The 16,752-nt window shown below is 43.7% G+C and overlaps 1 protein-coding gene across 1 annotated transcript in view; it reads right to left on the reverse strand.

The window, feature by feature from the left end:
• Window positions 1-3,538: 3,538 nt before the first annotated feature.
• The window catches only part of LOC307128951 (tripartite motif-containing protein 16-like), a 28,604-nt gene continuing 15,390 nt past the window's right edge, over window positions 3,539-16,752 (reverse strand). Inside the window, exons 4-6 of the mRNA XM_079821041.1 lie at window positions 7,121-7,286; window positions 6,932-6,967; window positions 3,539-5,591 (exon numbers count right to left, since the gene is read on the reverse strand). Of these exons, the coding sequence (XP_079677167.1) occupies window positions 5,041-5,591; window positions 6,932-6,967; window positions 7,121-7,286 (753 nt within the window). The 3' untranslated portion in view covers window positions 3,539-5,040. The remainder of the gene's footprint in view (window positions 5,592-6,931; window positions 6,968-7,120; window positions 7,287-16,752) is intronic.

The raw sequence follows: 16,752 nt of genomic DNA on the forward strand, positions 1-16,752 counted from the left end.
TGCTCCACACAATGTTTATGTTCAGATTGTGTTCAGATAATCTATTCATGTATGGATTACAGTTTCTTCCCCATGTCTCATGCATTAAATTATTTGCAATACCCACATTATCAATAAATAAAATAGTTTCACGTAAATAAACAAGTTAGCCAATTACAGCAATATTTTGGCAACTGTGTTTAACATAAAACATATATTAAGTCATATTAAGCCACACAAACAACATTCTCAAAACAAAAAGGACAAATGAAGAAAAGAGTTTGTGTTCATCTTTTTTTAATCAACTGTTCAAAGAGGTCAAGGAACCTATTGGAAGTAAATTTCATTAGTTCATGTGTGGCGTGAAAACGTTCCTCCTCTTTTTCAGTCTCCTTCTCAAGAAAATCTAATACTCTGTTGGATCTTCTCTTTTTTTAGGTGGCGGGGGACCCGAAGAAGTACAGGGGTTTTCCTCCTGTATGTTGCTTGTGCCAGACATCGTGTCCTCCTCGTCCCTTTCCTCTACAGATGCGGATGGTGGCAAGCCAGTGTCTTTGGCCACAGCTTCTGTGACTTCTGCATCGCATGAGTCTATTAGGATGGGAGGCTCAATAGACGGCCTCCCCCCAAAACCACGGCCATGTGGCTGCTGTAGCCTCCCCACTATCTGTTCCAGTTCCTGTAGGAGAACAGCGAAGCTCCCAAAATAAAATAAATATATTCTCTATTAAACTGGCAAGAAGAAAATGCACACCAAATGAAATGAATACATGCATTAATTTTTCCATACCTTATATTTTCTTTTTAGGTTGCCCCATTTTTTTGGAAATTTGACTTGGTGTAACTTTTCCATCTAAACCATTCCTGTGAATAACATTACTATACAATAAAAATCAACAAATTATTTACTCAAACACACACAAAAACAAAAATCGTTTAACAATATTATTAGAAATATGCAATTATCAAACAAAGTGAAGTGAAGACAGCATATCTTTCCATGCATACTGGAACATAACTCACATCCAGGCTTTTTTGGTTTCTCTTCCCAGTGAAGTTGGAATCAAGCTCTATGCGCATTTTAATTAACTTTTTGGTCTCCTTATCAGTCCCTGTAAGAAAGATTTTTACACCACAGTGAAGCAGTTCTACATGTTCATGTGTTACATATTAACCCATAAACTACAATATACTGTGTAATCAACACATCAAAACGAATTTACAGGTTTATATTAAAAGGTATTCTCTATTAACCAATATAAGAGGCGTTAATTAAAAAATTACAAATAATAAGCCATTAAAATCAAAAGACGTAAATAAACGTAATTCAAACTGTGCTGAAAAGTACATGTTATACATACAAAATAAAGGCACTGTCAAAACATAACCCACATTAACAATAACTTAATGCTTAACACTCACATTTATGTGTGTTTGTATTTTCTGCCATGGTTGGCTCTTGGTACAGATGGGGAGGAGAATTTATACGCGCGTCACGTTTAGTCGATAAATCACTTCCGCATAGGATACACCTGTGTATCCTCGCTCATGATTCCTCAGGAAGCCTCCTCACTCCTCGATCCTCGCGGTGCAATTAGAGAATTGAGATGTCCTACAAGATGGCTGAGCTCGGTCGGTTTCCGGCTCATAGGATGGACGACGGAGGAGCGAGGAAACGAGGAGGGATATTGAGAAGCACCCAGAGTTTCTTCATGGCTATTTATTTTGAGGTACTGACTCACCATGATTACAACTTTTCATGTCTTAAATGTGGTCATCATCCTCCAGTTGTTGTAATTTATTTACACAGAAAGGGGGTGTTCAGCATGGCAGGTAAACAAAAAATCACTGGTTTATTTATTTTTATTTATTCTGCACATGTATTTGTTGCAAGTGTAATTGTTTAGGTTTTTTATATTTATAGATAGATTTTTTTATATGTTCAGATGTGTGGTAATCACTGCGTTGTGACTGCGGAACTTTTGGGGACAAAACAATCCCGCACCTGTTGAGGCTCTGTTATAAAGCACATGCAAACAGTTTTACTTTACTTCAACATCAATAGTTAGTATGTTACTACCTTGAAAGCGATAACAATGTTTCTTTTGATATTTGACGATAATGGCTCTCTGCTCTCGGTTACGTTCTTCATGAAGTAGTAGCGGTGTAGATTCAGTGTAGCTCACAGCACCATCTGCTGGTTAAAATAATCACTACACGATTGCTCCTATAACCTGCAGCTGTTGTATGTTGGGCTTTTTTGCAATGTATATGCGGGTTGTTTTGAACGAGCTGTAAAATGGGGACATTTCCGGGGACAACTCCAGTCGTGGACAGAACACCAAAAACCAGGACTGTCCCCGGAAAACGGCAACGTCTGGTCACTCTACTGTATGATCTTAGGTGGGGATACAAATCCTTACACTATAAAACCATATTTTGATCCATTTGACCCCTGGATTGGCAGAAACACACGCAAGGTCCCAAATGTGTTAAACACAGAGGGGCAAAAGGAGGAAAGACTCAGTGATGAATTAATGAATCTAAAGGTATTTTACACCTTTCCATTTCTGTAGTCTTTTACATTTTGCCATGGATCCATTTTACATTTCTAGTGTTCACAGAAGCAGAAGTCATAAAAGTGGTGTAAACCTTCATAGAAGTGAATGTCAGGTGATAGCAAATATATCTATTTTTGTAATTTTAATAGCAAAAGAAATAAAGTGATTAGTTTCCACTATTTTTTAAAAGACAGAGAAAATATAGACATTGATTTGAAAAAATGACTGTAATAGCAACATTGATAACTGGAAAGGCATGATCACATATGTGAAAATAATAATTGTTAAGATCATTGTAAGACAAAATCACAGGAAACCAATCATGACCATACAGGTTTAAAGTAGTTGTCACCTTCAAATCGTACCTAGAACTAACATACAGTTAAAAGTGGCAATGATAATTGTAATAGTAGAATCAAACATCATTGTGATCTAACAATGGGTTGCAGGTATTTGAAAACTCTGCAAGGCCTGTGGGATAGGCACTCAAGGATCAGAGGAGAGAAGCAAAAGATATACAAGATATTTCAGAAGATTTGGGGAGCATCAGGTACTTGTTGTGCTCTGGGAGTTTATATGTACATTCTCAAAGTTATTGAGTGTCATTTACTAAATAAACTAATCTTTTCAGGAGAATGGGCAGTCATTTTATGCCCGTGTGGTGTGGTTTACAGTGTGAAATGCCTCCTTTGTGCTGATAATCCTAGAGAGTTTTCTGACATCTCATGGAAACACATGCCAAACATCTGTATTTATGATTTTGCCAGAGGTCTGGCCACCCATGCTAACAATTTCTTATTTTTTATATGGCTATGCACATTTCAAGTCTTTTTGCATTTACTGTGTCTTTAGATACAGAGAGCAGGGCTCCTGAAATTACCAGACTACACATGATAAAACCTACTAAAGCGTGCTGGGGCAAGCCACTGACTCAATCACAGCATAAACTGGTAATATAGCAATACAATTGCAACAGTGTACAACTGCAGTCCTCAATTATGATTACATGTTTTTTATTTGTATTTACATTTATATGACACTCTCATCCTAAGCAACTTACAATAGAGAAACACAAGCAATTTGTTACAGTTCATTATGTGCAATGGCAGATCTATTAGAAAGATTAGGACTAAGAATACGTTGCTTGACCTATACTTGGCCAAGACGGAGAGTTCTCTCTAGAAGTAGTGGATCAGACACTTAAGGCACCCACACACTACAAGATAATCATGGCCTAATTCTCCCCTTCCAACAATCCTAGGTAAAGTCCCGATTATCTTGACGATTCTACAGATGTTTCTGTGATTTGAGATGTGTTGAGAAGGATTGAATCTGCTTGGAAGAATGTAGGGACAGCACGGATCTCAAATCGTAAATGTCCAACATGTTGAAGAAATCATGTTGCATGAGGGGAAGCCCGAGAACAAACGTGCACACACACTATTGATAACCCATCGCACTGTTAGAGAGTCATTCACATAGAATTTATACACATAGAATCATCTGAGTTTTAAAATCAAACATTGTTAGGCTTATGGACTTGTTTTGGCCACCAGAGACCCTCATTGTGAAAAAACATACAGAATATTTTGTTCTGGGGGGTATTCCAGAAAGCAGGTTATGTGACATAGCTGGGTGTGTTTAAGAGTAAGTTAGTGGATATCCTCAACTTTCAGTTCCAAAAATTCACTCTCTGGACATAACCTGCTCCAGAGCAGCTCATGATCCAGGGTTAGTTTACTTCAGAGGTGTTCAGATGTGTGTTATATAATTAATATAGTTATTAATATAACCAAATTTGTTTCTTTTATGTAATATACAATATGATATATTCATTTTAAAGAATTAGAATGTAAAAAATAAATTCAAAATAAGTTTAAATGTTAATTCAATTCAAATCAAATATATTCACACATGGATCTGCATTCAAATAATTAGCATCAAACAAACAATATAATCCTTATTCTCAGTGAATAAAGATTACTTATTAAACAAAAACATTGAAATAAAATTATTGCATAACCACCAAATAGGTGGCGATGTGCATTAAGTAGGTTATGTAAATCACCATTAAACAGAAGAAGAAGAGGAAGTAGAACGGTGCAATTTTCTTAGCGTCTGTTTCCATGGTGAATAATCGAAGAATAGTGTGAAAACCGGTTTCCCTGTTATATCTGAATTTATAGACAAAACAGGTTATATATATATATATGTTTTTAAGGGCTTTTATTTTGTAATTCTCCATCAGACAGTCCTGACATTGTGTGAGTGATTTCTACTATCACTGAACTTTCATTCTGAAGTCAAATTGATGTGTGGAAACAGTATTTATTATATCAGCTTCAAGCTCATCTCTTACTCAACCACAGCGGCTCTAACAGAAGCTCAGCTATAGTATTAATGTCATGAAGAGAAAGACTCTAGAACATCTCAGTGTTTATGATTTATCATGAGCTCAAAGCATTATGGGTAGAATCTCTCTACAGTCTATTCTGATTCATCAACACAGTTTAACTGATGATCCAAAACCAACCCCAAACCCAGGATAGAGTGTGTGTGTGAATGTGGTCTGGACTGTGTGTATGAGGCTCATTGTGTCAGAGACGCTGTAGAAGGACAGAGTTCCTGCACTGTGATCCACATACACTCCTATTCTACCACTGATGGGCTTTACAGGGAGTTTAGTCTTTATGTTATTGTGTCTGAATGAGTAACTGGAGGAAGAGCAGCTCAAACTCCAGGACTGATCATTAGATCCAAACACACACTCAAAACCCGATCCCTTCCTGCTGATGCTCTTATATGACACTGATAGATACACATCACCACTGCACTCAATCTCCCAGTAACAGCGTCCACACACACTCTCTCCACACACACTCTCTCCACACACACTCTCTCTACACAACACCTGAAGATAATAATCAAATCTGTCTGGATGATCAGGATACGGCTGAAGCTCTGGGTAAGTGACAGTAATCTCTCTGTTCCTCTCAGACAGACGGAGGCGTTCATTCGCTGTGTTCATATCCAGAGTCAGCGGACGGGAATCTGACGGAGATAAAACAGAATCAGGGATGATGAATCTGTCTGATCTTTTAATGGAGCTGAACTCTTCATGTTCAATATATCAGCAGTGTCTCAGTACAGTTTACCAGAGATCAGGGCTTAAAAACGGAAAAAAATATCAATCGCTCCACTCCGAGCAGAATCGATATTATAGCGTTTCCGTTTTTGCATTCCTCATTAAACATGACTGTTCCGAAAACGGTTTGATTTAAAAAAATACCGGTTAATAACGTTATTTTAATTTAGCCTATACTTTAAACAAATATGTATAAATAAAGACTTATTTTCACTCAATAATAATATAACGCATGATAATTAAACTTGAATATTTATTTCATAAAATTTTTAAAACCACAACAGAAATACATGCATTAATTACAAAGCATAAACAGCGGGACAAATATTGACCTGTTTTAATGGAGCGGAAAGTGGCCTCTATATGCCTAATTCTTTTCAGAAGAGTGATAAAATTCTTTGTACACAACTTTTTTTCAACACGACTTGTTTTAAAAATTGCATGAATAAAGAATAAATAAACTGGATAACCATTGCTCTTTTAATGCACCGTCAACTGGTACTTTCAAAGCAAACACTGCGCAACACGTCCTTGCATCACATAATCAAATTCAGTCAGCTAATAAAGCTTGATCATTTAATGCAATATAACACACCATTTAATACGAAGCATCAACCGTCTATATAGAAAACACTGACCTGTCCTGTATTGGCAATCTGAAAGACTATAGGAAAAATGTTTGATAGATGCTAGTAACCTACTTGGATAGGCTTAAACGAAATCCACAAACTAGCCTAAATCAGACTATTTGAGTTTAAAGTCCGTACTGCTTATTTAAATGTTCGAAAAGAATGTCCTCCAATACCTGCGCTTTCATTGTAGACCTCAGCGGGGAAAGAAATGTACTTGAGGCATGAAAATGCGTGCTCTGCACTGACTTGCGTTACCGGTAGATTCATAGATGACATTTCACTCACGCTTGATCCGTCAACGTCACACGTTGTACTACTCTATTCATGATTGGTCACTGCGAAATTAAAATATTAAAGAGAACGATAAAATAACGTTATTAACCGGTTAATGGTTTCTGTTCAGAACGATTCAAATTGATTTTGATTTCGTTTTTGTTCCTCTTAAAATTTTGTTCGTTTCCGGTTTTCGTTTTCGTTCCTTGAACCGGTTCGGAGCCCTGCCAGAGATCACATGATCAACTCTAAAACTCTTCTGTCATGTTTTCTTTCTCCTTCTCCAGGAAGAACATGAACACACTCAGTGAGTTTTTCTGCTTGTTTTCTCAGTGACTTACATTGTAGGAAGTCGTTCCTGGTCCTGGGAACAGTGACTGTGGAAATCAACAGACATGAAGAGTGTGATTATCATGTCAAGAGAAAATGATCCCTGCATCCGTTCCTAAGACATTTCTAATATGATCTTCTACATGATATGAGATGATGGAGGATGATTTCTGAGAGCAGATGAATCTCCAGGACTTTACCTCTGTCAGAGATCTTCTTCTTCTTCAGCTCCTCTTTGCAGAAATCCTCCAGTTTGTCTCTCAGCTGACGGACAGATTCTCTCACGCCATCAAAAGAGGAGAGAGAACTGAAGGGATTGTCATTGACGTCTGTAGATTCAGGAGGAGCTGAGAGAGACTGGAAACTCTACAGAAAACAGAAATCAAAGCTCATCACCTCCACACTTCAGCCAATAACCTGCACTACTGTCAGATTTGAGCGGCTCTTGTTGATCTTTAGTGACTCTCCTCAATCCAGCACTTTCACAGCATCAGCTTCATTCTTCTCATATTCATTATATCTCATTAGAGCTACAAGTGCTAGCGTTTGACACTTACACTATATGTGACGTTTCTAATCAAACATCTGCCAATAACAGATCAAGGTTGACATTCAGGGCCGTTTCTAGGCACAGGTGAACCAGGCGCTTGTCTAGGGTCCCACCAGCTGGAGGAGACGCCAATGAGCCAACGCCCGTTACCACGGTAACAATCACACCCTTTAGCAAACATTCACACATGCTAAGCACATTTAAGCTCAATATTAGCTTAAGAAATACATGATTTTTATCAGAAATACAGTGATCATAAATCTAAATGTTTAGTGTTTTTAAATTATAAATTAAGAAAAATGACTGCAACAGTGAAATAAAGGAAATTTAAAAAGAAATGTCCAGAAAACATGAAAGGAGGTCAATAATATACCAACATCTATCTCACATAATCATATCATTATCCTGATCAAGTGCCTCAGTCTCCATCTCAGCTGTGTTATATTGAGTAAACTGAACTCTAAAACAGTTCAAAACACTGGGGATGTCATTAAAGTCTTTGTTTTATTCACAGAATTATAGGGCAACGTTTGATCAATTCATATTTGTGTGAGGAAAAGGCATTAATATGTGATATCCCTGTACGTTAATTTAATTTACTATGAATGTGAAGTATATCCAAATTGCCCAGAACCAGTGAATGCACAATGAAATGCATTTCGATTCCGCTTATCGGTTACTGTGTGCACATTTTATTGTAATTTTTAACCATTTTAATGAAAAAAGACACGTGTGTTGTGTTCTGTGCTACACACACACACACGCACACACACACACGTGAATGGACAAATGCACACAAAAATGTCAAAATACTCTCGTAAACACAGTCGGTTATGTCATTGACGGCAGATTTTCATGATGTTAATGATAATGTTAATCAAACAACAAAAGACTTGCTTTTCTAGACAGAAGAACTTTTAACTATATTTGTAATGTGCAGTTTTTATATTTATAACACATGATCAGTGTTGCCACAGTTACTTTGAAAAAGTAACTTAGTTACTTTACAGATTACTTGATTTTAAAAGTAACTAAGTTACTTTACAGATTACTTGATTTTAAAAGTAACTAAGTTAGATTACAAGTTACTTTATTAGTTACATTCATCAGTTGCCGACAACACCTCTGCAGCCTCAACATAAAAATGACAACCGTTTTTGCAAACACTAAACATAAAACATGTTACACTACACTAAACATAAAACACTAAACATAAAACCCTAAACATGTTAATGAAAAGGTACAAATTACTTTGTGTTTTTATTAAATACATTTATGAAAAACAAGTTATATTTAATTTTTAATTTATATTTATATATGAATGTAAATAATTATATGGGCCTACACAAATAATATACAATTACAAGATTTTATTGTAAACGTAATGTGCAGCTCTGTAAAGGGACAACAAATATATGATCGATCCGTGAGAACAATATATTTTTTAATAATCTTTAAGTGCACAAAACTATGAAAATATATGAAACGCTTCAAAACAGAGCGACAACAAAGCGCTTATGCGCATCCCGGGTGCAGAATGATGCGCTTAAAGCAACATGGAATCAGAGTGTGCAGTGCAGCGCGAGTGCACATTGAAAAGTCCACGGCATAAAGAGAAGATGAGCGTCGAGCCCACAAATTCTAGTCTACTATGTAGCCTATATCGGTCCAAACATTCACTGATTATTTGTTTCTTCACAGTTTTTAATTCTGGTTATTGTGCGTGTGATGCTAATTAATAGTCCTTGTGTTGTCACCTGAGTAGCGAGCACAACATCTTTCAGAAACCGCAAGATAAACTCCAGGAAGATAAATTATTTTATCAACATATCAAGTATTATACCGGGAATATATCATATGGAGTGAGCTTTACCGCTGACTGGAACCGAACCTCGCGCAGCTTGAATGCTGAACGGAGAATGATTGAGCTACAGCGGAGGAAAGACATTCAGCTATGGAATGGCTTTAGATGACTTTGTAGGCTACTAGCAAATAATAATATACTAATAATGATTGCTGAAGGATAATGTGACAATATATATTTCTGATGATTATTTAATTATCACGACATGCCTAATCTGAGCAAGTGACTGCCTGTCTTGAGTTTTGTCGACAGACGGAGGCGGCAAGAAATTTGACGGAGTGGCCGCCTCGTAATTCTCTATGCAGGAAAACCCCTGCTGAGACTAAACAAGAAAGCAAAAATATATATTTTTACTAAGGAAAATGACAAAAAAAAGTAACTCACTGTGACTTGGATAAGTTACTTTAATCTGATTACTGGTTTGGAAATAGTAACGCGTTAGATTACTCGTTACTGGAAAAAGTGGTCAAATTAGAGTAACGCGTTACTAAGTAACGCGTTACTGGCATCACTGCACATGATACAGTTAAGCATCATCACTATTTCAGCAGGGAAAATATTTCCAAGATCACATCAGAACCATAACGATAAAACATCTCATAACATTATTTTAATGTGATGTAATTTTTCTGTGTAAATTATTTAATTTGATTGGTAACAGCCCTATAGTGTTTTATTCTAGTTTAATTTATTGATCAAATTTAAGAATATAAAATTAAAGCTGAAGCATAGCCTTTATTAATAAGATTAGGGAAAAAATGATTTTTATAAAAGTTAAAAATATCGCAGATATGCAGATTCTTAGGTACAGTTTCTGTACCTAAATTTTTTTATTTTAATCCTATCCTTGTTCAATTGTATTTATTTGTGCAATTGCTAATTTCTTTATTTGTTCTTTTTTAATTAGTGTTTACTTATCTTTAATAATGCTTGACATTTATATTAGGCTTTTTTTTTTAAACCATAGGCAAAAGTTGCTAGCCTGTTGATTTTTGTTCATGGTATTGTGACAAGTCTCCCGAGCTCCCGTCAGCGTCGCCCTGGCAACAAACAACGATCACCTGCCAGCACTCAGCACGGGCCGGATTGGCACAGCTGCAGGCGATCACCACACCACATAAAGCACCGCACATGGGAACACCAGTCTGAGCACGAACACTCCATGAAGCAGCGCACTAACCTTTCTCTCTCTCTCAGACAGCAGCCTGTGACACTCCGGCCACCCAGACCCTCTGACGTCACCGCGAGTCACCACTGCACCACCGGGAAGAAGGAAGCACCGCGCACCAAAGACTTCACCTCACTGTTTGTTCACCTGCTCACAATAAACCCACCCTCCGGGGGCTTTTCAGCTAGCACTGTGTTGCGTGATTCTTCACCCTGCCACAGTGGTGGAGAATGCGGGCAAGAGCGTGAAGAATCACCAACCATCCCCGGACTTTTACTTTGTTTTTTTTTTCCTGTTTCCCCAGTCACTCACGAAAACCCGGAAGTAGGGCGGCGTTCCTCCCCATCATGGAAGACCTGCTCAAATGCTTAACGGAAGTGAGTGCACGTCAGCAACAGATCGCTGAACACCTGGCAGCCCGTCAAGCATCGATAGAAGAAGAGTTCGCCGCCCTCCGCCTCTCCGCTGCCCAACGCGTTCCGCTTCCTGATCCGCGAGTCCGAGCAACCCAGCTGCTACCAAAACTAACGTCTCAAGATGATGTTGAATTATATCTGCAGATGTTCGAGACCACGGCGGTTCGAGAGAGCTGGGAACGAAGCGAGTGGGCGCGGGTCCTGGGACCCCTATTGTCTGGTAAAGCTCAAAGAGCATACTTTTCTCTTCCCGCTGAGTCGGCTGATAATTATGATGAACTTAAGAAGGAAATCCTCGGATGTCTTGGGCTATCCGCCATCTCCGCAGCCCAGCTGTTCCATGAGTGGGAGTTCAAGCCTCGACGCCCAGCCCGCGCCCAAGCCGCAGAACTGTCGCGGCTCACACGTCACTGGTTGCTCGAGGGACACCCACCGCGGGTCAGGTTGCGGAGCGCGTCACCGTGGACCGGATGCTCCGAGCTCTCCCACCGCCCACCCGGCGGGCGGTGGGAATGACAAATCCGGCAACCATCGCCGAGCTCGTTGAAGCCATTGAGTTGGCGGAGGCGGCGATGCACCGTGAGCCTGGGGAGCGAGCGCCGTCCTTCCCTCGGAGGGTGGTCCAGGAGCGACGCACGCCGGAAGGTACCCCGCGACCAGTACACAGGCCAGCGGCTCCCGGCCCCGTGGACGAACCGATGCCCACGGAGGAACCGGCCCCGCCAGCACGCGCATGGTTGGCTGGTTGCAGCCTGCATCAGGACCCACCCCGCGGGGCTCCACGAGCGGAGGTAAAAGTGAATGGACGGTCGGTCCTGGCCCTCTTGGATTCCGGGAGCTCGGTCAGTCTCGTCCAAGCCACCGTCCTCCCACCGCAGAAGGCCGTCAAAGCACAGCTCCCGATTACCTGCGTTCACGGCGACACTCGTCATGTTCCGGCCCGCCGAGTGACAATGTCAGCGGGCCCTGGCGCCTGGCCAGTGGAGGTTGGCGTGTTGAAAGATCTTCCGGTTCCTGTGCTTCTTGGGCGGGACTGGCCGGGGTTCGAGGAGCTTCTTCGGGCCACCACGCAGCCAGCCAGCCGGGCCGGGAGCCGCCCCCATAGTCGTCGCCGCCGGAAGAGGAGCCACAACACCGCCCTGCTGGCGACAGACAGCGGGAGAGATGGTGAGTCCCCCTCCCCGGTTACTGACGTGTTCTTTGATGTCTTCCAACAGGTCCAGGGAGGGGGCTCGTTCGCGAAGGCCCAGCTGGAAGATGACCGGCTCAAGCATTGCTGGTCGCAGGTCCGGACAGTGGATGGCCACGAGCACCAACCAGCACCCCATCCTCTCCCGCACTTCGTCGTCAGGAACGGCCTGTTGTACTGTGTCGCCCAGCGAAGGGGGGAGGTAAAAGAACTGCTCGTGGTTCCCAAACCAAATGTGGAAATGGTCATGGAGCTAGCCCATAGCCATCCGATGGCCGGCCACCTGGGAACCGCCAACACCATCCAGCGCATCCGGGACCGTTTCCACTGGCCAGGCTTGGATGGAGAAGTGAAGCGGTTCTGCCAAGCCTGTCCCACCTGCCAGAGGACCGCGCCACGAGCACCTCCCCCCAGTCCGCTCATACCGCTGCCCATCATCGGGGTACCTTTCGAGCGAATTGGAATGGACCTGGTGGGGCCGTTGCCGAAGTCTGCCCGTGGACATGAACACATCCTGGTGATTGTCGACTACGCCACCAGGTATCCAGAGGCACTTCCCCTACGGAAAGCCACGGCCAAAAACATCGCCAAGGAACTCTTCCTCCTCTGCACCCGAGTCGGCATCCCAGCGGAGATACTGACGGACCAAGGAACTCCCTTCATGTCCCGGCTAATGGCTGACCTCTGCCGGCTGCTGAAGGTGAAGCAGATCCGGACCACAGTATACCATCCGCAGACAGACGGCTTAGTAGAGCGCTTCAATCAAACCCTCAAGCAGATGCTCCGGCGAGTGGCCGCCGAAGATAAGCGAGACTGGGACCTGATGCTTCCATACGTCCTCTTCGGAGTCCGCGAAGTTCCCCAAGCCTCCTTGGGTTTCACCCCCTTCGAACTACTCTTCGGCCGCCAGCCACGGGGGCTCCTGGATGTGGCCCGGGAAGCCTGGGAACAGCAGCAGCCGGCACCTCTCCGCTCCGCCATCGAACACGTGAGTGAAATGCGTGAGCGGATCGAGAGGGTCATGCCATTAGTCCGGGAACACCTGACGAAGGCCCAGCTGAGCCAATGGCAGCTGTACGACCGGGCGGCTCAACCCCGCGAGTTCCAGCCCGGCGACAGGGTCATGGTGTTGGTCCCCACCTCCGCCTGCAAGTTTCTGGCGACCTGGCAGGGTCCGTTCACGGTCATAGAGCGAGTGGGTCCTGTCAACTACCGGCTGCGCCAGCCAGGCCGGAGGCGTGAAGAGCAGCTATATCATATTAACCTGTTGAAGAGGTGGGTGGGGACCAGAGACCAACTCAGCGCACTGGCCTCTGTCGAGCCCCCGTTCGTGGACGTGGGAACACAGCTGTCGGCCCCCCAGAAGACGGAGCTGGATCATCTGGTCCGTCAGTTCTCTGATGTGTTCTCCACACGTCCCGGGCAGACCAAAGTCATCCAGCACGACATCCGCACACCACCTGGCGTCATTGTGCGGCAGCGGCCCTACCGGGTCCCAGAGACTCGGAGACAGGCCATCGAGGACGAGATCGGTGAGATGCTGAAGTCGGGGGTAATCGAGCCATCACGCAGCGCCTGGTCCAGCCCCATCGTCATGGTCCCGAAGCCGGATGGCACCCTCCGCTTCTGTAATGACTTTCGCCGGCTCAACGAGGTCTCGGAGTTCGATGGCTACCCGATGCCCCGAGTGGACGAGCTGCTGGAGCGCCTGGGGAGGGCTCGGTATATTTCGACGCTCGACCTAACGAAAGGTTACTGGCAAGTTCCCCTCACTGACTCCGCCAAGGAGAAGACGGCGTTCTCATCAACCAGTGGGCACTGGCAATACCGAGTCCTCCCCTTCGGCCTGCACGGGGCCCCCGCTACGTTCCAGAGGATGATGGACATTCTTCTACGTCCCCACCAAGCGTACGCGGCAGCATACCTCGACGACGTAGTCATCCACTCCGAGACCTGGCAGGACCACCTGGAGCGGTTGCGGAGGGTGCTCCTGGAACTCCGGTGGGCTGGGCTAACCGCCAACCCCCGGAAATGCCATCTCGCCCTCGCCGAGGCTCAGTACCTGGGTTTCCGGGTGGGTAGAGGACTGATCCAGCCCCAGCAGAAGAAGATAGACGCCATCCTGTCGACGCCCCGCCCGGAGACCAAAACCCAGGTACGAGCCTTTTTGGGGTTGGCGGGGTACTATCGCTGTTTTATCCCCGACTTCTCCACCCTAGCATCTCCCCTGACAGACCTGACCAGGAAGGGGCAGCCGGAGAAGGTGCAGTGGGACAGCAGCCTGGACAGGACCTTCCGGAGGATCAAGACCGCCCTGACCACGGAGCCGGTCTTGTGGGCGCTCGACTTCAACTGCCCCTTCCTGCTGCAGACGGATGCCTCGGACACGGGCCTGGGGGCGGTCCTTTCCCAGGTCCGCGAAGGTGAAGAGCATCCGGTCACGTACATCAGCCGTAAGCTGACCCCAGCCGAAACCAGGTATGCGGCGGTGGAGAAGGAAGCCCTGGCCATAAAGTGGGCAGTCCTGGAGCTCCGCTACTACCTGCTGGGACGCCACTTCACCCTGATGACCGACCACGCCCCACTGCAGTGGATGGCCCGAGCCAAGGACACCAACGCCAGGGTGACGCGGTGGTTCCTGGCGCTCCAGGACTTCCACTTTACGGTGGTACATCGGGCCGGGACGGCCAACTCCAACGCGGACGGACTCTCCAGGCTGTGGTCAGCTTACGCAGGTCTGTCAGGGCGCACTCCCCGCCCACCCCTATGTTCCCCAATGTGTGTGTCTAACTATCGTTACAGGACCAGAGCAAGCTTAGGGGGGGGGAGTGTGACAAGTCTCCCGAGCTCTCGTCAGCGTCGCCCTGGCAACAAACAACGATCACCTGCCAGCACTCAGCACGGGCCGGATTGGCACAGCTGCAGGCGATCACCACACCACATAAAGCACAGCACATGGGAACACCAGTCTGAGCACGAACACTCCATGAAGCAGCGCACTAACCTTTCTCTCTCTCAGACAGCAGCCTGTGACACTCCGGCCACCCAGACCCTCTGACGTCACCGCGAGTCACCACTGCACCACCGGGAAGAAGGAAGCACCGCGCACCAAAGACTTCACCTCACTGTTTGTTCACCTGCTCACAATAAACCCACCCTCCGGGGGCTTTTCACCTAGCACTGTTGCGTGATTCTTCACCCTGCCACAGTATTCAGCCACAATGAAATGTTTTGCAATAAAAGCCTAATAATAAATCAAGCGCCAGCGTTAGTTCTGGCAGGCCACGTAGTCAAGCTCTGCTATCAGCTGATTGGGAAATTCTAACTCCTCCCCTCTTTCAGCTGATCTGTTTCAGCTGATCCTATGCTCTCAATTGGCTTCTCTCAAACAGGGCGCCTTACTTAAGCATAGCTTCGCTTCAATCTGTCTGCTTAATTCAAGAGGGAGAAGAAAGGAAGATTGTGTTCTTTCAAGACTAAGGTTGGGACATACAGGGCTGAGTTCAACATTGAACATAATAGGGAAGCATCCAACAGGACTTTGTGATTGGTGTGGAGTTAGAGAAACTGTAGAACATGTACTTATTCAGTGTAATAGATATATGGAGGAGAGAAGTTAATCAATGAACTTCAAAAAAATTGTGAGCAGCAAGTAACGTTAAAAGAGATTTTGAATCCAGTAAGAGGTGATAGTCTATTAATACAATTTTTAAATAGAACTCAGTTAATTCATAGAATATAGATTATTATTAAGGTTATTACTATTTATCTGGGCTTAGAGGGACTTCGGCTGTAGATAGAGGAGCTGAACACGCAGCAACATCGAAAGCTTGAGTTCTGATAAGACTGGGTAAAGGGAATTCAAGTCTCTGATTCATTGCTTCAGTAGATGGCGGTAATGCTCAATTTGTGATTGCGAGTCACATAATAGTGTGACTGTAATTACGGATTAATATTTGCACAGGAGTTCATGAAGTGCCCTGTCTTAGAGCTTTTTACTGTGTGTAAAAAAAAACCACTTATGTTCACTGCTGGAAAAAGTTGGCTTAGTTGGTTATTATTGCTCTATATACTTTCAAATGGTTCTAAAGCAGAGAGAAGAGAAACGAAACATTTCTCATTCAAAGCACTGAAAGCAGTGATTTATGTTTTCTTTTTCAGGTTTGAAAATGCCATATCCAATACGCTGTACCATTCAATTTTATTTAATGACATTTATGTCAAAGATACAGGAGAGTGATAATACACACATAGCAGCCAATACAATCTGTTGTTCAATATCTGACTGCTTGTATTGCCTCATGACTGATTAAAAATTTGCCTTGTGTGCAGTAGAATTTTGATAATCGAAATTGTAATCTAATCGAATTGTGAGGGCAGTGCCAATGCACACCCCTATTCTTAGGTACAGTTTCTGTACCTAAAAATGTTTATTTTAATCCTATCCTTGTTCAATTGTATTTATTTGTGCAATTGCTAATTTCTTTATGTAGCAAGTGGCGGATTTGTAATGACTACGCCACCCCGAAAACGGGGAAATTATCAAAAAGAACACGCAAATAAGCTCCACTTGGAAAGGGCAAGAGGCGTGAGTTTCCGTTTAAACAGATATCTTTATTAAAGTTAAAAAGATTTTACAAAATTT

The sequence above is a fragment of the Gobio gobio genome (assembly GCF_949357685.1).
Source record: "Gobio gobio genome assembly, chromosome: 7".
NCBI classification, from domain to species: domain Eukaryota; kingdom Metazoa; phylum Chordata; class Actinopteri; order Cypriniformes; family Gobionidae; genus Gobio; species Gobio gobio.